A 23,691-nucleotide genomic window follows, 5' to 3' on the forward strand; every position below is an offset into this window, starting at 1 on the left:
TGTTGTTCTATATTTTTAGATTTTAAATTACAGCTCGGTTCTCTGGCTGACATTCCCCTGTGAGCTGGTGCTGCTGAGGTTTTGGATTCCCTGGCAATGTTTTGGCCTTGGATTTCTCTTTCCAGTGCCCTTTCCCCTGCTTCCTGAGCCCTTTCTGTTGGGCTACAGATAGACAAACACAGACCAAAGGGTGTAACGGTGGCATCTGGTGGCTAAATAGGATATCATCACTTTGAGTTTAATACTGTAGTGCGTTATAACTTGGAGTTGGGACACAGCGTTCAGATCCTTATCTGAACTTTCCCAAAATGTGGGGCTGAGGTAGCAAAGGGGTGGATCCAGGGTATTGTTTCACCCCATTATAGGGGCAGCACCAGCCTGAACTCTAGTTATTGAAAAGGAGTACTTGTGGCACCTTAGAGACTAACAAATTTATTTGAGCATAAGCTTTCGTGAGCTACCGCTCACTTCATCGGATGCATTCAGTGGAAAATACAGTGGGGAGATAATATCTTTTACTGGTCCACCCACCTTGTCTCTCCATTTTTTCTTATATTTAGGGATAAGAAAAGTATTTACCTTTTCCACAAACTTTAAAAAAAAAATTTTTAAGCTAGTTTTGCCAGCAATAAGTATTTTGCTTTACCCAGTTCTTTATATTCTTGGACAGATAAGTTAGTCTGCCACAGGACTAGAACTACAAAGTACGAGAATTCAGGCAAATCTGATGATTTTACTGGCTCATTTAAGGCCTGATTCAGTTACCATTATAGTTAATAGAAGGACTCCTGTTGACATCAGGTGGCTTTGGATCAGGACCTTAGAGCTCGATCCTGCAAGATTCTGAGCACTCTCAACTCCCAATTAAGTCTGAGTCACTCAGCCACTGCTAGGAACAAGACCTTATTGAAGATGAAGTAGCTCAGGTCTATGGAAAATCAACCCCTGGTTGCAGCACAGTAGCCCCCCACATAGTTAAAACACAGTTTGGGCTTCCAGTATAGCCACAGCCAAGCCATTTTTTTAACTGTTCTCCTGAACTGTGCTGTTCTAGGGAAACTTGGACTCTGCAAGGAATTTCTGAGGCATCTATGTGCAGTGCCCATTTACTTCCAAGCCTCCAAAGAACATAAGGGAGTTTGAACCTGGCAACTTCAAAAAGACAAATCACTTCAGAAATATGTGCCAGTCTGGCAAAATGTACCCGTTTAAAAAAAAAAAAAAGTGAGGAGTACAAAGGAGCCAACAAAGATAGAGTTATTGAGAACCATTGGCAGTATGTCATGTAACCATGTGGAAGAATCCCAGAAAGAGGCACTTTCTCCTAACAAGGAATTTGATTAAAACAATGTCCGCTCCACCCTTGGCACATGTGAGCCAACCTAGAGACTCCCCTCCCAGAGTGCACCTTGAAGGTGACATTGTAATGAAAGGCCAATGCTCCCTAATCTAGTTTGTTTTTGAGTGCCCCCTACTGACCAATCCACTCTTTTTCTAGTGTGTAGTCCAAGATGCTGGGTTGGGGTGGGGGAGAGAAGCAGTGTGATTATGTAAACCTGGAGTAGGAGGACTAGATGATTGGTATTCCCAAAAGGAGAATCTCATACATACTGGCATTATGGTCAGAGCCAGAAATGTGTAACATATATTAAAACACATCAGTGGCTAGTGTGTATCACTGCCCTCTTATGGATAGAATCAGAACTGCTCATTGTGTGTGTGTCAGGCTCCAATACTGGTTTTGACTGGCCATATTTCGTTTAGGTAAAGCTACTGCAGTAAAAGGCTCTGAGTTATCACCTTACTGTTGCTGTTAAGCCCAAATGGTCACAGTGATGAATATGAAGGTATTCACACATCTGTCACACGTAAGATGTAAAAGCCTTAAACTGAATGCTAAAGAGGTGTTCCCCAGCAAGTAGTAATAAAGCAAATCTTTCATTAGCACTTTAGATAGTTAAATAGTTTTGCACTTTTAACTTTTGTCTTTTTTAATTTGCAGTTACGGGAAAATTTTTGTAAGCCCAGGTGAAGATCGGATTGGTTCAAAATACAAGAAGGTGGTTTACAGAGAGTACACAAATGGAGAATTTACAGAGCACAAAGTGAGATCAGCACACGAGGAACACTTAGCAATCCTAGGCAAGTAGCTCTTATAACTCACAAAGTATACCAAATGCAAGAGAGCATCTCTTTCCAAAACCAAACAGGTTGTGTCAGTTTTGTTGTAGAAGGAAACGATGAACACTTGGATCGGTCCCAGATTTTTCAGTGGTTTTTCACACATTTTTGCACAGATTTGAATGATAGAATCATAGAATATCAGGGTTGGAAGGGACCTCAGGAGGTCATCTAGTCCAACCCCCTGCTCAAAGCAGGACCAATCCCCAATTAAATCATCCCAGCCAGGGCTTTGTCAAGCCTGACCGTAAAAACCTCAAAGGAAGGAGATTCCACCACCTCCCTAGATAACGCATTCCAGTGCTTAACCACCCTCTTAGTGAGAGAGTTTTTCCTAATATCCAACCTAAACCTCCCCCTCTGCAACTTGAGACCATTACTCCTTGTTCTGTCATTTGCTACCTCTGAGAATAGTCTCGATCCATCCTCTTTGGAACCCCCTTTCAGGTAGTTGCAAGCAGCTATCAAATCCCCCCCCTCATTCTTCTCTTCTGCAGACTAAATAATCCCAGTTTCATAAATCATGTGTTCCAGTCCCCTAATAATTTTTGTTGCTCTCTGCTGGATGCTTTCCAATTTTTCCACATCCTTCTTGTAGTGTGGGGCCCAAAACTGGACACAGTACTCCAGATGAGGCCTCACCGATGTCGAATAGAGGGGAACGATCATGTGATTGTAAAGACAGGTTTTGTCAAACAGGAAGCAGTTTGTTGGAAGTATGTAGCACATATAAGAGTGCCAGGTTTAAGATTTACCTATCCCTTTAAAGATTGAAGATATGCTGAACAGGTCAATGGGAGCAGGGTGTGGTTGCAACAAAAGAGTATGGTATGCTCCGAATTTGGACTCAGCCACAATTTGGGCACGTGCAGATTGTGTGGGGGGTGTTTTTTGGGTGCTAAATTTAATAAAACTATCCCAGGGCCTGTCCCTGGTAACAAGTTCATCCAGCTAGGATGGACAAACAGACATTTCCGGCATCCACCTTAGCTTCATATGCACAGTGGTTTTTTTGCGATGTTCTTGTGGGCAGGCAGGTTGGACTGGATGTTAGGTGTTTGGATTGGGATTAGGGGTTGGAGAATTGGAAATGTTACCTGAGTCCTATGGAATGATCAACACCTCCTGTGATTTAGGGGTGAGGCTAGAGCTGGTCATAAAATGCTATGGATTTTCTGTGAACATTTTGGAAAGTAATGAAAACAATTCCTTTTTTTTTTTTTTTTAAAGGTTCATGGAAACTTTCCTTTTTTCCCCAAAGAAAAATTGAAAACCAAAAATAGGTTTGAATTATTAAACCATGAGAAATAATCAGTTTTCAGTTTCTGAAAATTTTTTCATTAACATTTTCATTTGTTTAAAAAATCCCCAAAGCCCCCCTCTGGCCCCCAACCATTTCTCACTGGAAAAAAAATTGACTTTTGACTGGCCATATTTGGGATACCCCATATCTGCTGGGGTTAGGGACCTGTTTTGATGGTCTGTCCTTGGAGGCTAATGGAATCTGAGCATTTCTGATGGGCTCTGAGGGAGAATATTGTTTCCCTAAGGCCATGTCTACACTACCATTTATGTTGGCAAAACTTATGTTGCTCAGGGGTGTGGTTTAATTATGTTGACAGGAGAGCTCTCTCCTGTTGGCATAGGGCGGCTACACGAGAGATCTTACAGCTGCATCGGTACACCTGTGCTGCTGAAAGGTCTCTAGTATAGACATAGCCTATGAAATGATTGTTCATCCTTAACTACCTGTTAGCACTCCTCTTTACAGCTTTGGTCTCACAGCATTTCGCATGTGGATTTACACTGATTTCTCTTTACTTTCATTATGAGCAGCAGTGACAAGTCTAGGGTGACCAGATGTCCCAATTTTATAGGGACAGTCCCAATATTTGGGGCTTTTTCTTATATGGGCACCTATTACCCCCCACATTCTGTCCCGATTTTTCATACTTGCTGTCTGGTCACCCTAGACATGTCACAAAAGTAAGCTTCCAAGTTAAACGCTAGCAAATTCTACAACTTGTAAAAAATATTATTAAATATCCATTTCTGAGCTGACTTCTGGACAAACTCCAGTTTTCTTTATTTTAAAAGAGCAACATTAGTCACCATAGTGTGTTGTTTTCATTTAGGGCCCTTAATCCATGCAGAGGTTGGTGACTCCATACTGGTTATATTTAAGAATAAAGCTAACAGGCCCTATTCAATAACTGCACATGGCATAGAGGAAGTGGGTAGTGGAGAAAGACCTGGAACGCTAATCACTATGCCTGGTAAGTATGATCATTTATTCTTGAGCAACAGAAGAGCTCCTTAAATCTTATATGAAGAAATCATTTTAAAAATCAAATGACATTCCTTTTTTCAAACTTTCTGACACCTACGCATATTTTTGGGCACAGTAAATTCTAGATTTATCTGTCTATGTGTCTGTCTAGCTAGGTTCTTATTATTAGTAGGCTCTAGATTGTGTAAGCTTGTTAGGGCAGGGACTTTGTCTTCACTTGTTTCTGAGACACTTCTGGACACTCAGAAACAATAATTAATACTACCAATGGCTCACACTCTAAAATTAGGTGCCTAAACATAGATTTAGCAACTTTACTTTAGGCACACAGAACTAAAAATTCTACCCAATAAAAACAATAGATATCAGAATCATAGAATCATAGAATATCAGGGTTGGAAGGGACCCCAGAAGGTCATCTAGTCCAACCCCCTGCTCGAAGCAGGACCAATTCCCAGTTAAATCATCCCAGCCAGGGCTTTGTCAAGCCTGACCTTAAAAACCTCTAAGGAAGGAGATTCTACCACCTCCCTAGGTAACGCATTCCAGTGTTTCACCACCCTCTTAGTGAAAAAGTTTTTCCTAATATCCAATCTAAACCTCCCCCATTGCAACTTGAGACCATTACTCCTCGTTCTGTCATCTGCTACCATTGAGAACAGTCTAGAGCCATCCTCTTTGGAACCCCCTTTCAGGTAGTTGAAAGCAGCTATCAAATCCCCCCTCATTCTTCTCTTCCGCAGACTAAACAATCCCAGCTCCCTCAGCCTCTCCTCATAAGTCATGTGCTCTAGACCCCTAATCATTTTTGTTGCCCTTCGCTGGACTCTCTCCAATTTATCCACATCCTTCTTGTAGTGTGGGGCCCAAAACTGGACACAGTACTCCAGATGAGGCCTCACCAGTGTCGAATAGAGGGGAACGATCACGTCCCTCGATCTGCTCGCTATGCCCCTACTTATACATCCCAAAATGCCATTGGCCTTCTTGGCAACAAGGGCACACTGCTGACTCATATCCAGCTTCTCGTCCACTGTCACCCCTAGGTCCTTTTCCACAGAACTGCTGCCTAGCCATTCGGTCCCTAGTCTGTAGCGGTGCATTGGATTCTTCCATCCTAAGTGTAGGACCCTGCACTTATCCTTATTGAACCTCATCAGATTTCTTTTGGCCCAAACCTCCAATTTGTCTAGGTCCTTCTGTATCCTATCCCTCCCCTCCAGCGTATCTACCACTCCTCCCAGTTTAGTATCATCCGCAAATTTGCTGAGAGTGCAATCCACACCATCCTCCAGATCATTTATGAAGATATTGAACAAAACCGGCCCCAGGACCGACCCCTGGGGCACTCCACTTGACACCGGCTGCCAACTAGACATGGAGCCATTGATCACTACCCGTTGAGCCCGACAATCTAGCCATCTTTCTACCCACCTTATAGTGCATTCATCCAGCCCATACTTCCTTAACTTGCTGACAAGAATACTGTGGGAGACCGTGTCAAAAGCTTTGCTAAAGTCAAGAAACAATACATCCACTGCTTTCCCTTCACCCACAGAACCAGTAATCTCATCATAAAAGGCAATTAGATTAGTCAGGCATGACCTTCCCTTGGTGAATCCATGCTGACTGTTCCTGATCACTTTCCTCTCATGTAAGTGCTTCAGGATTGATTCTTTGAGGACCTGCTCCATGATTTTTCCAGGGACTGAGGTGAGGCTGACTGGCCTGTAGTTCCCAGGATCCTCCTTCTTCCCTTTTTTAAAGATTGGCACTACATTAGCCTTTTTCCAGTCATCCGGGACTTCCCCCGTTCGCCACGAGTTTTCAAAGATAACGGCCAAGGGCTCTGCAATCACAGCCGCCAATTCCTTCAGCACTCTCGGATGCAACTCGTCCGGCCCCATGGACTTGTGCACGTCCAGCTTTTCTAAATAGTCCCTAACCACCTCTATCTCCACAGAGGGCTGGCCATCTCTTCCCCATTTTGTGATGCCCAGCGCAGCAGTCTGGGAGCTGACCTTGTTAGTGAAAACAGAGGCAAAAAAAGCATTGAGTACATTAGTTTTTTCCACATCCTCTGACACTAGGTTGCCTCCCTCATTCAGTAAGGGGCCCACACTTTCCTTGGCTTTCTTCTTGTTGCCAACATACCTGAAGAAACCCTTCTTGTTACTCTTGACATCTCTTGCTAGCTGCAGCTCCAGGTGCGATTTGGCCCTCCTGATTTCATTCCTACATGCCCGAGCAATATTTTTATACTCTTCCCTGGTCATATGTCCAACCTTCCACTTCTTGTAAGCTTCTTTTTTATGTTTAAGATCCGCTAGGATTTCACCATTAAGCCAAGCTGGTCGCCTGCCATATTTACTATTCTATCAGGCTCGAGCAGAAGAGATCTCTTGAACATATGGGAATCGGTATACAATATATTTCCGTTTTCGTTTGATCCCATGCTCAGGCAAACTCAAACTGAAATCAATAAGGGCCTGATCCAACTCCCACTGAAATCAATAGGAGTCTTTCCATTTACTTAAACAGGAATCCGATCAGGGCCTAAGGGCCTAATCCATAGCAAAGCCAACAGAAAGACTTCCCATTGACTTCAGTGAGTTTTGGAGTAGGCCCAAAGCCACAAGGAGTTTTGCCTAGGTAAAGGCTGCAAAATCAAGATCAGTAATACTGCCCAAACGTGATGTTTACCTGAAAGAAGGGGTTACAATTGGCATTTTATGTGATATATGGAAACAGTGATGTAATTTAGAAGGCCAAACTCTGAATAGGCAGAAGCAGGCCCAAATTAACTGGAGTCAGTAGAGTTTATACCTGTGCTGCATTTGGCCAAAGGCTGAGATTTTAATAACTTTAAAAAAATCAAGAAATTCAGAGTTAAGGTTTCCAACAACATTAACTCTGCTTCTTTGTGCATCAACATTACAAATGGAACCTTCCTTCAGAGTTGGCTAAAAAAGCTTATGCAGAACTGTTTTCCACCGGAAAATTCAGTTCCATCAAAACTGAAATCATGTTGATTTTGCTAAAATTTTGTTTCAGAAAAAAAATTGGAAGGGGAAAAGTTCCAGGACGTTTCAACATTTTCATAATGAAATGTTTCAATTTTTTGTTTTGAAACCATTTGCTATTTCAGTCTTTTAAACGGTGTATTATATATTATAATATAATAATAAAAGTTGAAACTAAACTACACGTTTTGATCAATGTGATTCTCCCTCCCCAGAATTTTCTTTCATGGAGAATTGTGAAATTTTGATGTGTTGTTCGAAATCAAAACAAAAACAAATTCTGAAATCTCAAAATCCTTCACAGAATGGAATTTCTATCTTTCACACAGCTGACAAAAATGCATATAATACAGAGGTTCCAAATGCTGCATGTTTATTATTTAATACATTGCAGCTCCTTTGTATGATTCCTTTGTGTTCTCTTATTTGCTAGATAGTATATACGTTGTCCAGCATTGCAGTGTTATAATGATAGACCTTGTTGTAATGCCTGTAATGCGCACACTGGGGTCGGGTTACAGTAAAGTTGTAGGAAAGGTAACCCTGATTTTCATGACTGTTAGATGATTAAAATCTCAGCCTGAACTTTGCATTCAGATTAAGGTGACCAGATAGCAAGTGTGAAAAATCTGGACAGGGGTGGGAGGTAACAGATGCCTACATCAGAAAAGGCCCTGAATATTGGGACTGTCCCTGTAAAATCAGGACATATGGTCACCCTAATTCAGATCACCACACTCTGATTTTTCAAAAACAAAGAAAATTAAAGAAAATTAGCCTAGAGTTAAATGTCTAAAAAGAGTCTAAAATGCCCATCACTTTAATCTATGGAGCAGGGGACCATGCCTCTTGAAGTGTATGGTTGCAGGGTCCTCCATTCACATCTTTCCTTGACTCTTGTCGGTGAAAGGATATTGGGGGGAGAACTACAGAGAGAGGCAATATCCTTTATAGCCACTTTTCCCCTTGTCTCTGTCTTTCCATTGGTTTGGTTCCCCATGACAGTGGGGGAGCATAGGGGTTTGCAGTCATTCCTAATTACCTATTTCCCTGTGATTCTTAACCCTTTTGCAGTGTAACCCTTCTGCCAGATGGATTCGGCAACAACAAGGGCCAGGTTCAATATCTAGGGGTTCCTCTTAACAATACAAAGCAGAACCTGCTCAAGCCCCTATCCGGTTATCTGGGAAAACTTAACACCACCCATGGGTGCTTCTAAGACGCAATACTTTCCCTCTTCCAAGCACTGAGTCTGTATATGTCAAAAGAGAACTTTTAATAAAAGGGAAAGGAAACCAAGCATTAGTTTGGGAAAACATCACAACCACATTCAAAAGCATGCAGCTCTAAGCAAAAACCCGACCCCACAGTGTGTTGGGCACGTGTCCTTTGCCTCAGTTTCCTACCCTCTGGTGGGAAAGTCTAACACATTACTCTCCTCTACCTCACTCACAGTTGGCTGGCCTTGGTTAGCGAAGACCCACTGGAGATGGGGAAGGTTAATTGGTCACTAGAACTCTTTGGGCAGAGTCATACCACCAGATACAAACAACTGTCCCCACCCCCTCCCTCCTGGCTGGGATTTGGCATTTCTACCCTCTACTTAGCATGTGAGGTTCAGTTTAGGGTGACTCCCTCAATCAGGGTAGGCTAAGCACAGTTCAGCTGCCCTTTACCCATACAGTAAGGGTAACAATATTTTACTACCTCTGTACTCATTGCTAAAATGATTTGTAACATAGCACCAGACAAAAGTGATCATTTTGGCAAAGCTGCGCTATCATGCTGAGGACCTAGGCAGAGTCAGCATAGAACCTGTGCAAACACAGACTGTTCCTGAAGTCTTTTTCCCCAGCTCATCGTTAGATGTCAGGAGAGCGCTCACGTAGACCCTGCTTGCAGCAGTAGAGACTGGCTCACATCATTTCTACCCCGTGCATTGTACTGACATGCATATGGCTGCATTGTCCCAAACAGTATCCGTTAAAACTTGTTGCCTTTTAATTTGGTCTCACTGTGGATGTTACCTGCTGTTCTGCACAGGCGACTTACCCACAGGCCATGTGAACTGAAGGGTTGCTGAACAACATTCTTGCACATGAGAAATAAATGTGGACTAGACTGTGCCTGGCCCTTGCAGAGGCGTGCAGGGCAGGGGAGGGAGGGGAGGGTCTTGCATGGCCTGCATGGGTGACGGGCACAATCGTTCCTGAGCTCAGTGTAGCACAGAAACTCCTCACTCCGTAAGTCCCACAGCATCCCAAGTGGGGTGGGAAGGTAAGGAAAAAGGGGTGGATGAGGCAGGGCTGTGGCCATGCCCTCCCTCCCCAACAGCCCACCCAGCAGGCTCAAACCAGGGAGAGGAATAATGCTGTGCCCCACAAAGACTGTAATAGTGGCTGCACTTTGCCTGCCCATGTCCCGGGGGGGCAGAATGCTTGCCAGAGCACCTGTAGTTCCATGTCCTCTCCTAAGTCCAGGGTTGTGCCTTTAAAAGCCTCCCTGGCCCTGCAATTCACAGTTCATAGAATCCTAGAATATATCCGGGTGGGAAGGGACCTCAGTAGATCATCTAGTCCAACCCCCTGCTCAAAGCAGGACAATCCCCAACTAAAGTTGCCAACTTTCACGCAGTCAATAAGCACCCCGACTTTCACAACAATTCAAAAATCAAGCGAATCTCGTTTCAAAACCAGGCCAAAACAAGCCAATCCCTAAATACTCCAACATTCTATGTGACTAGATTACCCCCTCCCCTCCCGGCGTGCAGTCTGGGACTGTGGTGGGCCCGCTGTGCACCCCTGACTCTCTCCCCACCTTGTCCCTGCTTGCCCTTTGCCCCTGTTTGCGCCCCTTTTTCCCCTGCTTGCCAGGAACCAATTAAAAAAAACAAGAAGCAACAAGCTACAAACCAAACAAGCTACAAGCCAAAAACTAGCCAACAAGCAACTCACAAGCTAATTAAGCCAAAACAAGCCCAATTTCTGCATTTTTTTTTTTTGCAGGTTTGGCATGTCTGCCCTGCATAAGTAAATAAATCAATACGGTAATGAACAGCAAGGTTTTGTCCCATAAATTTAAAATAGTAGTGGTAATGCAGCATTTGTGTGATATTCACAAAGGTCGGAGCCATATTTGAGAGTCACCATTTTTTAGTATACATTTATATTATAAAACAGTATATACAACTAAACATAGTAGTAAATGGGGTTTCTGTTTGCCCATACCCTAAACACAGATATTATAAATAAATCTTGCCCATTTTAAACTTTAAAACCGTCCTTTGCTGTGATGCCTACTAATAATCTTGACGTTGTGGTGTGCTGAGACCACAGCCTAACATGCTGACCAGTACTCCCCCATCTCTCTACTGTATTAATATGTTGTCTCTTGTCTTATACATGGATTGTAAGCTCTCTGGGCCATGGACCATCTTTTCATTCTGTATTTGTACAGCATCTAGCACAGTCAGGTCTTGGTCCATGACTAGAGCTCCTAGGCGCTGTGAAAACACAAATAGAAAATATTAATAAAAGCAGTAGTACATAAGGAAAATAATTAATCTGCTGTATTATTTTTTAAAATATAGAGAATTTAATGTGGTCACAACAGACAGTTCAGTCAAATTATTTTGTTTTGTAAAATCAGGGATCAACACACAACTGGAGACACTAATCTTATACTAATACAGTTCTTGATCATTTCATGCTACATAATCTTTATAAGAATCTTCCAGTTTGTCTCTAACCTCTAATAAAAAACAGAAATGTTTTCAGCATCGTTATCAGAGTTTATTTTCGTGGGCCTCAGCCTATTATAACACAGCTTCTCCTCAATGCATATGGTGCACATTTGGTTCTTTACATTTCTGATTATGAGACCGTAAGATCTGAATTCTATTTTAAAAACTCATAACATGCAACAGTTGTTGGTAAGAACATAAGAATGGCCATACTGGGTCAGACCAAAGGTCCATCCAGCCCAGTATCCTGTCTGCCAACAGTGGCCAATGCCAGGTGCCCCAGAGGGAGTGAACCTAACAGGTAATGATCAAGTGATCTCTCTCCTGCCATCCATCTCCACCCTCTGACAAACAGAGGCTAGGGACACCATTCCTTACCCATCCTGGCTAATAGCCATTAATGGACTTAACCTCCATGAATTTATCCAGTTCTCTTTTAAACCCTGTTATAGTCCTAGCCTTCACAACCTCCTCGGGCAAGGAGTTCCACAGGTTGACTGTGTGCTGTGTGAAGAACTTCCTTTTATTTGTTTTAAACCTGCTGCCTGTTAACTTCATTTGGTGGCCCCTAGTTCTTATATTATGGGAACAAGTAAATAACTTTTCCTTATTCACTTTCTCCACACCACTCATGATTTTATATACCTCTATCATATCCTCCCTTAGTCTCCTCTTTTCCCAGATGAAAAGTCCTAGTCTCTTTAATCTCTCCATGTGGGACCCATTCCAAATCCCTAATCATTTTAGTTGCCCTTCTCTGAACTTTTTCTAATGCCAGTATATATTTTTTGAGATGAGGAGACCACATCTGTACGCAGTATTCAAGAAGTGGGAGTACCATGGGTTTATATAAGGGCAATAAGATATTCTCCGTCTTACTCTCTATCTCTTTTTTAATTATTCTTAACATCCTGTTCGCTTTTTTGACTGCCGCTGTACGCTGCGTGGACTTCTTCAGAGAACTAGCCTCGATGACTCCAAGATCTCTTTCCTGATTAGTTGTAGCTAAATTAGCCCCCATCATATTGTATGTATAGTTGGGGTTATTTTTTCCAGTGTGCATTACTTTACATTTATCCACATTGAATTTCATTTACCATTTTCTTGCCCAATCACTTAGTTTTGAGAGATCTTTTTGAAGTTCTTCACAGTCTGCTTTGGTCTTAACTATCTTGAGCAGTTTAGTATCGTCTGCAAACTTCGCCACCCACTGTTTACCCCTTTCTCCAGATCATTTATGAACAAGTTGAATGGGATTGGTCCCAGGACTGACCCATAGAAAACACCACTAGTTCCCTCTCTCCATTCTGAAAATTTACCATTTATTCCTACCGTTTCTTCCCTGTCTTTTAACCAGTTCTCAGTCCATGAAAGGATCTTCCCTCTTATCCCATGGCAACTTAATTTATGTAAGAGCCTTGGTGAGGGACCTTGTCAAAGGCTTTCTGGAAATCTAAGTACACCATGTCTACTGGATCCCCCTTGTCCACATGTTTGTTGACCCCTTCAAAGAACTCTAATAGATTAGTAAGATGTGATTTCCCTTTACAGAAACCATGTTGACTTTTGCCCAACAATTTATGTTCTTCTATGTGTCTGACAATTTTATTCTTTACTATTCTTTCAACTAATTTGCCAGGTACTGACGTTAGACTTACCGATCTGTAATTGCCGGGATCACCTCTAGAGCCCTTTTTAAATATTGATGTTATATTAGCTATCTTCCTGTCATTGGGTACAGAAGCTGATTTAAAGGACAGGTTACAAATCATAGTTAATAGTTCCGCAATTGCACATTTGAGTTCTTTCAGAACTCTTGGGTGAATGCCATCTGATCTCGGTGACTTGTTACTGTTAAGTTTCTCAATTAATTCCAAAACCTCCTCTAATGACACTTCAATCTGTGACAATTCCTCAGATTTGTCACCTACAAAACTAGTAAAACTGTTTTCTCTCTACTGTTTCAGGGGAAATAAATACATACAGATGGAATGTCCCAGAAAGGTCAGGTCCGGGTTCTTCTGATCCAAACTGCATCAGTTGGGTTTATTATTCAACAGTGAATTTTGTCAAGGTAACTGGGAAGTAGTAACTAAAGGTTGTTATTTTATGTATGGCTTCCTAAACTGGGGCTGGATCCTTTACTCACTACTTGTGTGAGGTATCAGGGGTAGCCGTGTTAGTCTGGATCCACAAAAACAATAAGGAGTCTGGTGGCACCTTAAAGATTAAAAGATTTATTTGGGCATAAGCTTTCGTGGGTAAAAAACCACTTCTTCAGATGCATGGAGTGAAAATTACAGATGCAGGCATTATTATACTGACACATGAAGAGAAGGGAGTTACCTCACAAGTGGAGAACCAATGTTGAGAGGGCAAATTCGATCACTCGAATAGCCACTCCCAGTCCCTAATCAGGCCCAAATTAATGGTATTAAATTTTCAAATGAATTTTAGTTCTGCTGTTTCTCTTTGAAGTCTGTTTCTGAAGTTTTTTTGTTCAAGTATAGCTACTTTCAAATCTGTTATAGAATGTCCAGGAAGATTGAAGTGTTCTCCTACTGGCTTTTGTATATTACCATTCCTGATGTCCGATTTGTGTCTATTTATTCTTTTATGTAGGGACTGTCTGGTTTGGCCAATGTACATGGCAGAGGGGCATTGCTGGCACATGATGGCATATATAACATTAGTAGACGTGCAGGTGAATGAGTCCCTGATGGTGTGACTGATGTGGTTGGGTCCTCTGATGTTGCTGGAGTAGATATGGGGACAGAGCAGGCAATGAGATTTGCTACAGGAATAGGTTCCTGGGTTAGTGTTTCTGTGGTGTGGTGTGTAGTTGCTGGTGAGTATTTGCTTCAGGTTGGGGGGCTCTCTGTAAGTGAGGACTGGCCTGCCTCCCAAGGTCTGTGAGAGTGAGGGATCATTTTCCAGGGTAGGTTGTAGATCGTTGATAATGTGCTGGAGAGGTTTTAGCTGGGGGCTGTACGTGGTGGCCAGTGATGTTCTGTTATTTTCCTTGTTGGGCCTGTGCTGTAGTAGGTGATTTCTGGGTACCCGTCTCGCTCTGTCAATCTGTTTACTCACTTCCCCAGGTGGGGATTGTAGTTTTAACAATGCTTGATAAAATAGCGGAACTAAAATTGATTTGCAAATTTAACACCATTAATTTGGGCCTGAATAGGGACTGGGAGTGGCTGGCTCATTACAAAAGCAGCTTTGCCTCTCCTGGAATTGACACCTCCTCATCTATTATTGGGAGTGGACTACATCCACCCTGATACTTGTGTGAGGACTACTGGCATGAGGAAGAGTTTAAAGGACTGGGTAATTCATGCTTTTGAAGATGACAGCTGATGAGTAAGGCTATGTTTTAGTCACAGGTATTTTTAGTAAAAGTCATGGACAGGTCACAGGCAGTAAACAAAAATTCATGGCCTGTGACCTATCCATGACTTTTATTAAAAATACCTGAGACCAAAACTTGGGCAGGGGGCGGCGGGTGCTCAGGAGGGGAGGGTCTGGAGGTACCGTGGGTACTGGGGGGAGGCTGGAACATGGCCAAGGACCCCACTCGTGCTGGATGGGAGGGTTGGGGGGGGCTGGCAGGGGCTCCATACCTGGCTCCGTGTCCCTGCAGTTCCTAGGCAGCGGAGGGGCGCAAGCGCCGGCTTCCACAGCTCCCATTGGCCGGGAGCTGCAGCCAATGGGAAATGCGGGCACAGGGCCTGTGGGCACGGGCAGCGCACGGTGCAGAGCCCCGCCCTGGCCCTTCCGCCACCTAGGAGCTGCGGGGCCATGCCAGTGGGAGCCCTCCACCCCAAGGTAAATGCCCCACTGCACCCTCCTGCCCCTAGCCCTGAGCCCCCTCCCACACACCCAAACTGCTGCTGCTGCAAAAGTCACCGAGGTCACAGAAAGTCATGGAATCCGTGACTTCCGTGACCTCTGTAACAGACTCGCAGCCTTACTGATGATGCATGAGTAAGGCCAAATTCGTCCCCATGTACAGTCCATTGAAATCAGGGGAGTTACATCAGGGCTGAATTTGGTCCTTTTCAAGGAAAACTTTAGGGCAGTTTGGGTGGAGGTGGGACTTTGCTTTACTTCATGAAAATCTAAAACTTAGAAAGTCATTGTTACCATGTTAAACTTTTGAGTCGACTAAATACAGCAACAGACAGGCATAAATAGCACGCAGAATCATACGCGCCGACTTCTGCTCCTGCTGGGTAGGTGCTTGACCCACCCCTGCCCCTGGCCCCACCCCGACTCCACCCCTTCCATGAGGCCCTTCCCCCATTCCAACCCCTTCCCCAAAGTCCCCATCCCAACTCCGCCCCCTCCTTGCCCCTATTCCAACTCCTTCCCCAAATCCCTGTCCCAGCCCTGCCTCTTCCCCACCTCCTTCCCTGAGTGCACCACATTCCTGCTCCTCTCCCGGAGCAGCCAAACAGCTGTTTGGCAGCAGCCGGGCAGGAAGCGCTGGGAGGTAGGCGGAGAAGTGGGGATGCGGCGCGCTCAGGGAAGGAGGCAGAGGAGGAAGTGGGGCAGGGAGGAGGAGAGCTTGGCTGCTGGTGGGTGCAGAGCACCCACTAATTTTTCCCATGGGTGCTCCAGCCCCAGAGCACCTATGGAGTCAGTGCCTATGCACAGAATACATGAAGCCAAGAGGAAGAAGGACTTGTGGTTTACTGATTAGTAATCAGATGGAAATTTGGATTCCCGGTGCAGACGATCCCCATTCTCCTTTCAGCACCTTGACCCTGTTGCATGGCAGGGTTTGGATTTTCAGAAGAGCTTAGGCACCATTTAGGCACCTTGATGAAGTGGTTTAGGACTCAGGACCTCTCAATGCTCTTGTGAAATTCTGTCTCTTAGGCTGTGTCTACAATCAGAAGTGTGACTGCAGCTAACTGGCTCAAAGAACAATAGCAGTGAAGCCACAGCAGCACAGGCTAGCGGCTCAAGTACGTACCCAGTGTCCCAGGTGGGCTCGTACAGCGTGTGGTGCCACAGTTTCACTACTGTTCACTAGCTCAGGAATGTCTATGGGTGCTGCAGTCACACCTCTGATTGCAGTGTAGAGAGAGCTTTGATCCTTTTGAACTGATGTGTGCTCCGCATGCAGATATCTCCAGGCATTCTTGCCTGGCCCTCCCATGTGCACATTGAACTGAAACAAAATTGGATAGTAAAAAACTGGGTAGTAGAAAATTTTATTATCCATTTTGGGTGTGAGGAATGGAAACTAGATTTTTCATTTACTTCTTACAAGATGGTGGCAATTACAACTCCTGGAGTTGGAATAATTATTTTTATGTCTATTATTTAAAAGGTTTTATAAAACAGAGATAAATTGGAAGTTTGAGTTTATAGTAGAAAACTATGTTGCAGTCCTGACTGTGAAATATAATGCCTGAACTCCAGGAAGCATAGTCATTGTCAGTCATTTCTTTATCCCATGGGAAAATATAAGGTTCTGCTCTAACTGATATATATTATATCTTTATTTATTTCTCAGTTATGTTATGTGAACTATCAACAATTATTAATTTAACCATAGCTCAATGTTATAGTTAATAGCAATGTTATGTACTATGTATAATGTCTTTTTTAAAATCTAATTGCAGGACACTTACAGTGGTTTGGTTGGGCCGCTAGTAATTTGCAGAAAAGGAATACTAAATGAAAAGGGTTTAAGGAGAGAGATTGATCGTGAATTTGCTCTTCTGTTCATGGTCTTTGATGAAAATGAGTCCTGGTATTTGAATGAAAATATTGAAAAGTATCTGCATAAGTGTCCTGATAACTTTAATCACACCGAGGACTTTCTGGAGGGTAACATCATGCATGGTATGTAGGTTTCATTGGTGGTAGCAGCAGTTTATCCAAGAGACTAATGAATTCTTTTTTTTTTTATATAATCCTTTCAGAAAACTGTCAAATTGGCTTGCAATTGCACAATCTTGCTGTACAGTCTTCACAAACAGAGTAGACTAGGTCATTATTGGGCTGGATGGCTACTAAGGAATGAAGGTGCATTCTGGGCGTCAACAAACCTGGAATCATCCAGCAGACTTTGGGGGACTTTGAAAGAAGTTTTCTTAAGAGTTAGTGCTGAATGGCTCAAGACCCTGATAGCTGGAGCATTCAGGATATATATTCTTGGTCTTGGGTCACTCGTTAACTTTGTTTTGCAGTTTTTATTTAAGGACCAAATCCTCTTCCACCACCCTTGTGAGAGTGCACGGGGCAGAAAAATCAGCCAAACTACCAGTGTATGTGGAGAGGCCATTCCATAACTTCCTGTTATTGCAGAGTTGTGCTCCATGTTGGCACACTTTGCAACAGCATGATCATGACGTTTGGGAACTGGGGGCCAAGTGGCAAGAACCGACTAGCCAAACCTCTGGGTGGGGGAGAGAACAGACTGGATGCTGTAGTAGCAGCCATAGAAAAGCCAAGTTTGTGTTTCTGCACATTACTCCCAGTTGGAATGGGATTCCATCCCCACATCCCCCACGTAGGTCCCCTGCACAAAGCCCACTCACTAAGCACTTTATATTAAGACAGGTTAAAACTTGCCTTCTGCGTTGCAAAAAACTGCTTATGGTGCTGTGTTGAAATTGAAACGCAAACTGTCTCTTTGCCTGTAACCTTTGAGATGTGGACAACAACTTTAGGAATCCTTCACATTTAAAGACCTGGGTCTGATTCTCCACCTTCTTGTTTCTTGTGCAGCCATTTGCACTGTTGCAAAGTGACCCTGATTCACCACTTTGTTACTTGTTTTATGCATCCGATGAAGTGAGCTGTAGCTCATGAAAGCTTATGCTCAAATAAATTGGTTAGTCTCTAAGGTGCCACTAGTACTCCTTTTCTTTTTGTTTTATGCTGGAATAACTCCATTGGATTTAAATAGACTTACATTGGTATAAAACTGGAGTAATGCAGTTATGAATCAGGCCCAGTGAGTGAAAAGTGGGTGTAAAACACTACCAGTGACCTAAGTGAGGGTAGAAGTCTGATTTGGTAATATTTTACTTCCCATTTTCACGCACTTCACACAGATGTAAGTAATGATTCATGGCAATGGAAAACCCAGTCCTTGGTCTCTGCAAAGAGAAAGCAAGAACAAGTGTTTCTCTTCAGCACCCTCAGCACTCTGTCTCTTTATTCGACACATTTAGTCCAGTAGTGTGAATCACTCTCACTTTGTACTTCTTTCAGCAATTAATGGAAGGGTCTATGACAATCTCCATGGGCTAACAATGAAAGAAGGTGCAAACACAAACTGGTACTTGATAGGAATGGGAAATGAAATCGATATCCATACAGTCCATTTCCATGCAGAGACTTTCATCTTCAAGGTTAGTAAAATCTTTACTTTGCAGTGTGGGAGGTTTAGGTTGGATATTAGGAAAAACTTTTTCACTAGGAGGGTGGTGAAGCACTGGAATGGGTTACCTAGGGAAGTGGTGGAATCTCCTTCCTTAGAGGTTTTTAAGGTCAGGCTTGACAAAGCCCTGGATGGGATGATTTACTTGAGGATTGGTTCTGCTTTGAGCAGGGGGTTGGACTAGATGACCTCATGAGGTCCCTTCCAACCCTGATATTCTATGATTCTACATTTTGATGGGAAACTTTTGCAAAAACTTCTAGCTTCTAGCCTGATCCCACAGCCTTTGCACACACACACATACACGTATTGTTGTCAATGGGAGATTTGCATGTGAATACTGCAGAATTAGTTAGAATTTTGTAAAGCTCATGGTTCGTATGCCTTTGTATGGTAAAATATAAATGAATATCAATAGCTAAGGTATGCATGTACTACAGGACAATAGAGGATGGTTTACACAAATTGAAGTCAGTGGGAATTTTACCTGCTTATTCTAGGGTTCAGTGAAGCCTCGTGTTCTGTATTTATGTCTTGAAAGAACTATTTAAAGAGCTTGATTTAAAACAAATACCATTGTGTGGTGTTTTAAGGCATCATTGATATTGCTAATGTAGCACGTGAAATCATTTGTATTAATTTGTATTGCTCCGGGGCCCCATCCTCATTGGGCTAGGCACTGTACAAACACATAACAAGGACAGCCTTGCTCCAAAAAACTTAGTTTAGTCAGAACATGAATGCATTGTTTCAGGTGTAGTAATGGAAGTCTTCATGGTGCTGTTTTGTCCTGCCCCAGACAGATAATGATCACAGAGCAGATGTGTATGACCTTTTCCCTGGGACGTTTCAAACAATCGAACTCATAGCAGATAACCCTGGAACATGGCTTCTGCACTGTCACGTAACTGACCACATTCATGCTGGCATGGAGACAACTTTTACCATCAGCAAATCAGGTATAGTATTTGAAAATGCCATTTCGTGACTGTGCGCTGGTATTACAGCTGTTCAGATAAATGGCAGATGGGAAGAAACATAAGGCTTGGATCAGCACTGCCAGTGTAGGGATATGTAAATTACTGTATGCTTCCATGCTCCATCAATGTCTGGTTCCAGGGAGCAGACCTACACTGCAGTGTGAACAGGCAGTGTTATCACCGCTGCTTTCTGCAGATTTTAAACCTCTTGGAGATCCACAAGAGCTCCTCGAATGGGTAGTGCTTGAAGGGAACCACTCTTGGGATTGTGCTGTTGTTATATCTCCTGTAGGTGGAACTGAAGTTGCTTTCTGTCACCATAATCTGCTCCTGCAACAAGTCTTGCCACCAGGGATTATCACAAGAGTTTCTGCTAGCCTAAACCAGATAAGCAACTAGTGAATATGGCGCATAAAGTGTTAGAAATTAGAGATGAACAAGATCTATTAGATCATGCAAAAGTGAGATCTAAGACTGAGCTCTAAGGTAACCCAGTTAGCTTCCTCAGCTTCTATTGAAGTCAGCTGAAGATGTAGGTGCTCAGCACTTAAAATCAGGCACCCGGGCCCAGATATACAAAGGTATTTAGATACCTAACTTCCATTGAAATCAGTGGAAGCTAGGAGCTTAAATACTTTTGTGGACCTGGACCCAGGTGTCTCAAGTTGGGGTCCCAGAAACAGAGGCACCAAAAATTAATGGACACATGACAATTTTAAGCATTACTGCAGCCCTTAAAATTAGGGAGTATTTTATACTGGATTGAGTGTGGCTCTTTAATTAGAGCAGGGGATTGTTAGAGTAAGTTACGACTCCTGTGAATAAGGCTGGCAGAATCGGGTCCTCAGTAACTGGAGTCTTTTGAGCCTTTCTGAGGAGAATCCCTGTAAATGCACAGCACTATCGTTATGTCAAATGGGAGGAGGCCCAGCTTCAGTACATTGTACTTCTGCTCTAAAGTCATACTCTTTTAAACGCCTCTTTACGCACATTAATAGCCTATTTTTATAAATCATTGTCACAGCTTATGACACAAAGTGATTGTTCTGGAATGTTGACTTCATACCTGGCAAATGTAGCCTAAATGTCAGTCTGCTCAAGCTCTCATAAGGTGTGGTACAAGTTCATCCAGTGTTGGCCTGGGCTGTTAGCACAGCGAAGAGTTGCCATTTGACTGTGTACGTCAGCTTTGAGTTTTGGAATCATCCTTAAGTAGATGCTGAGATCCTAGAGTTGTAGCTAGACTGAGAGCTTCCTGTTTAAACACCAATAGAACACGGTACATTTAGCTGCTAAGGGGAGCTGTTGTATGTTGATTAGGCTGACTGAAAATTTATTGTCAAAACTGTTTTTTATGGAAAATTGGGGTTTTGACTAAATTAATTTTTTTCGAGGTATCTGTTTTACATAGAAAAGTTCCGTTTTTTTTATTGACAAACTGAACACCTGTTTTCAGTCAAACATAAAAATATTTTTATTCTGAAATGCTGCCGCACTGCCTCATGGGAATTGTAGGCCAGCTGCTTCATGCTCCCATTGTCTGTGACCCTGGTTTTCCTGCCAGACTTCATCTACCATATTGTACCATGGCAATGTGACTTTTATGAGGCACCGTCTCCCCTCACCTAGAAGGGATACCGAGGTGCATCATGGAAGATGTAGCCCAACCAGGTAGCCCAGCAGGCATGAGGCACTCTAGGGGCATTTTAGAATTGAAATATTTTGGTGCAGGGACAAATTAGTGTCAAGTTACTTGCCCAAAACTTAAAACTTTCCACAGGAGGAAAAAGCAAATATTTTCCAACCATCTCTAGTGTTGAGCTTCTCTGAAAATATAGCCCTAAAGAAAAGCTGTCTGCTCTTTAAAGGCTGTCTTAAAACAAAAGAAAATTAGAAAAAATGAAGTAAAAACCTATAGCAAGTGAGCTGGAATAACTGGGGAGGGTGATGAAGAATATTAGATACAGACATTGGACCCAGTCCTGCCAGTGAATAATGCCCATTGATTCCAGTGGGAATTGTGAGTACACAGCTCATGCAAAAGCAAGCCCATTTAATTCATGTTGTGCTTGAGAGATTTTCCCATCAAGTCATTTGGAAATCTTACACGCGGAGAACATTTTCATTTCATTTCTGGTAAAAAGACAATTTATAAACCCTTCTCAGGGGGCACATTCTTACATGGAAATATGTTTATCGGGCAAATCCTGCCCACAGCTGGGGTAATGATACTGTGCTCTGGGAATGTCCACAGGGGCTTGGGAAAGAAAGTCTCCCCTGACCAGGTGCTCCACAGCTGCTACAGCACATTCAGTGGCTCCTGTACCCCTCCTCTGTAGGAGACAGAGGAATACACAATGGATTTTGCCAATAGCAATTGTAAGGGTTAAGCCAAAATTCCCCTTCACTGTCCAGTGTGAATCCGTTCTGTAATTTGCACTTATTCTGGGTGTGAAACTTCTGTTGATCTGAGTGAAAGCATGCAGAACTAATGCAACAGAGATCTCTGCTGTTTATAAGTGTAAACCTTCTGCCAGTCAGAGCTGGCAACAACAAGGGCTGGGTTCAGTATCTAGGGGTTCCTTTTCAACAATACAACACAAAACGGTCTCGAGCCCCCACCCAGTGACCTGGGACAATTACACACCACGCCCTGGGTGCCTCTAAGAGGCAATATTTCCTCTTTCGCAAGCACAGAGTCTGAGTGTAGCAAAAAAAAATTTAATAAAAGGAGGTAAGTAACTCAGCATTAAATTGGGGAAACACCGCAAACAGGTTTCATAAACATAGACCATGAGCAAAAGACCCAACCCAAGTAAGTTGGGCAGTGTCCTTTTCCCCTCAGGTTCTTAAGTCCAACAACCCAAAAGTCCCTTTAACATGCCCATCCCTTCTCTGCACCCCACTCACAGTTGCTGTCCTTGGTCAGCGCAGGCTCAGAATTCAGAGGTGCATCTGCAGAGTTCACCTCCTGCCCTGATTGGAGTGGGAGGGCAAGGAGGTACTTTACATGCTCTGCTGCTCAGGCACTCACTCACCACCTCTCCCTGCCAGCTGCTCAATCACCAAGCCTCTCTGGAGGGCTCTGCTCTGGCCCTCTCCACCAGCTACTCTGCCAATCACTGCACCTCTCCACCAGCTACCCTGCTGGCCATCACCAAAATGTCTTCACTGCCCACCACTTAACACAGCTCTCAACGATTGCAGTTCTTGGTGGGGGAATCTCACTGCTGTTGTACACTGAGCAGTCTCTTGCATCAGAGACACTATCCCAAAGCAGATCTAATACTTAGACCTAGATATCAGTGATTTCAGTTCTACAGCATGTAACAAGACTCTCAAGTAAGTCTAAATTAGCTCTTTTATTACACAATGGAGAAAAGAACAGTCAAATAATATCAATGGCCACTAAGCAAGGCCCACACCACCAGATACAGATGTCTATATCCACTTTTTCTTAACTCACTGGGCTGTGGAACCCATGTCCCCTACCTAGTGAGTGCCATTTAGTTCAGGGTGACTCCATCCATAGGGCTATGCCAAGTACAGTTCTGCTGCCCTCGATTCAAGCAAAGATAACAACCCTTTATTACTCCTGCCCCAATAACAAGGGGACTGGGGATCCAACACCAGCCAAAAGTGATCATTTGGGCAAGCAATCCCATCATGCTGAGCACCCAGGCTCACCTAGATCAGCTCCTGAAGTCCTCTTCCTGCTTACATAAGAAAGGAAAATTTTGCCCTTAAAGCTACCCAACTACCCTTGAGCTCTGCACGAAATTTTGTTGGCCTAATCAGAAATTCTATTTGAGTTACCCACGTAGAATAAATGACGCATTCGCTGTTTTTTCAGACCACTAAAATCTGCTGCTTTATACTATTTTCAGCCTAGATAAGCTTTAATTTTTTTACACAGACAACAACGTTCCTTTAGAAGGAGGAGTAACAACCACAGCATATGACTCAGTTAATATAAAACACCAGGATACTGTAAAGGGTATGGATCCATTTTATTTAAATAATATAAACTTAAGCCGATGGATGTACAGACTTCTCATACGCTATTTCTC

At 43.2% G+C, this 23,691-nt stretch overlaps 1 protein-coding gene across 6 annotated transcripts in view; it reads left to right on the forward strand.

Annotated features, from left to right (window-relative positions):
* HEPHL1 (hephaestin like 1) overlaps window positions 1-23,691 on the forward strand; it is a 106,252-nt gene that overhangs the window by 47,038 nt on the left and 35,523 nt on the right. For 2 of the 6 annotated variants that reach the window (XM_007059402.3, XM_043528963.1), the window contains exons 13-19: window positions 2,003-2,142; window positions 4,317-4,457; window positions 13,204-13,310; window positions 16,873-17,095; window positions 18,473-18,612; window positions 19,441-19,600; window positions 23,538-23,618. In XM_007059402.3, the coding sequence (XP_007059464.3) occupies window positions 2,003-2,142; window positions 4,317-4,457; window positions 13,204-13,310; window positions 16,873-17,095; window positions 18,473-18,612; window positions 19,441-19,600; window positions 23,538-23,618 (992 nt within the window). Of the gene's footprint in view, window positions 1-2,002; window positions 2,143-4,316; window positions 4,458-13,203; window positions 13,311-16,872; window positions 17,096-18,472; window positions 18,613-19,440; window positions 19,601-23,537; window positions 23,619-23,691 lie in introns of those variants that run through there. The other 4 variants (XM_043528973.1, XM_043528975.1, XM_043528987.1 and 1 more) reach the window with 3 other exon arrangements.

This window comes from Chelonia mydas, chromosome 1 (assembly GCF_015237465.2).
Source record: "Chelonia mydas isolate rCheMyd1 chromosome 1, rCheMyd1.pri.v2, whole genome shotgun sequence".
Taxonomy (NCBI): domain Eukaryota; kingdom Metazoa; phylum Chordata; order Testudines; family Cheloniidae; genus Chelonia; species Chelonia mydas.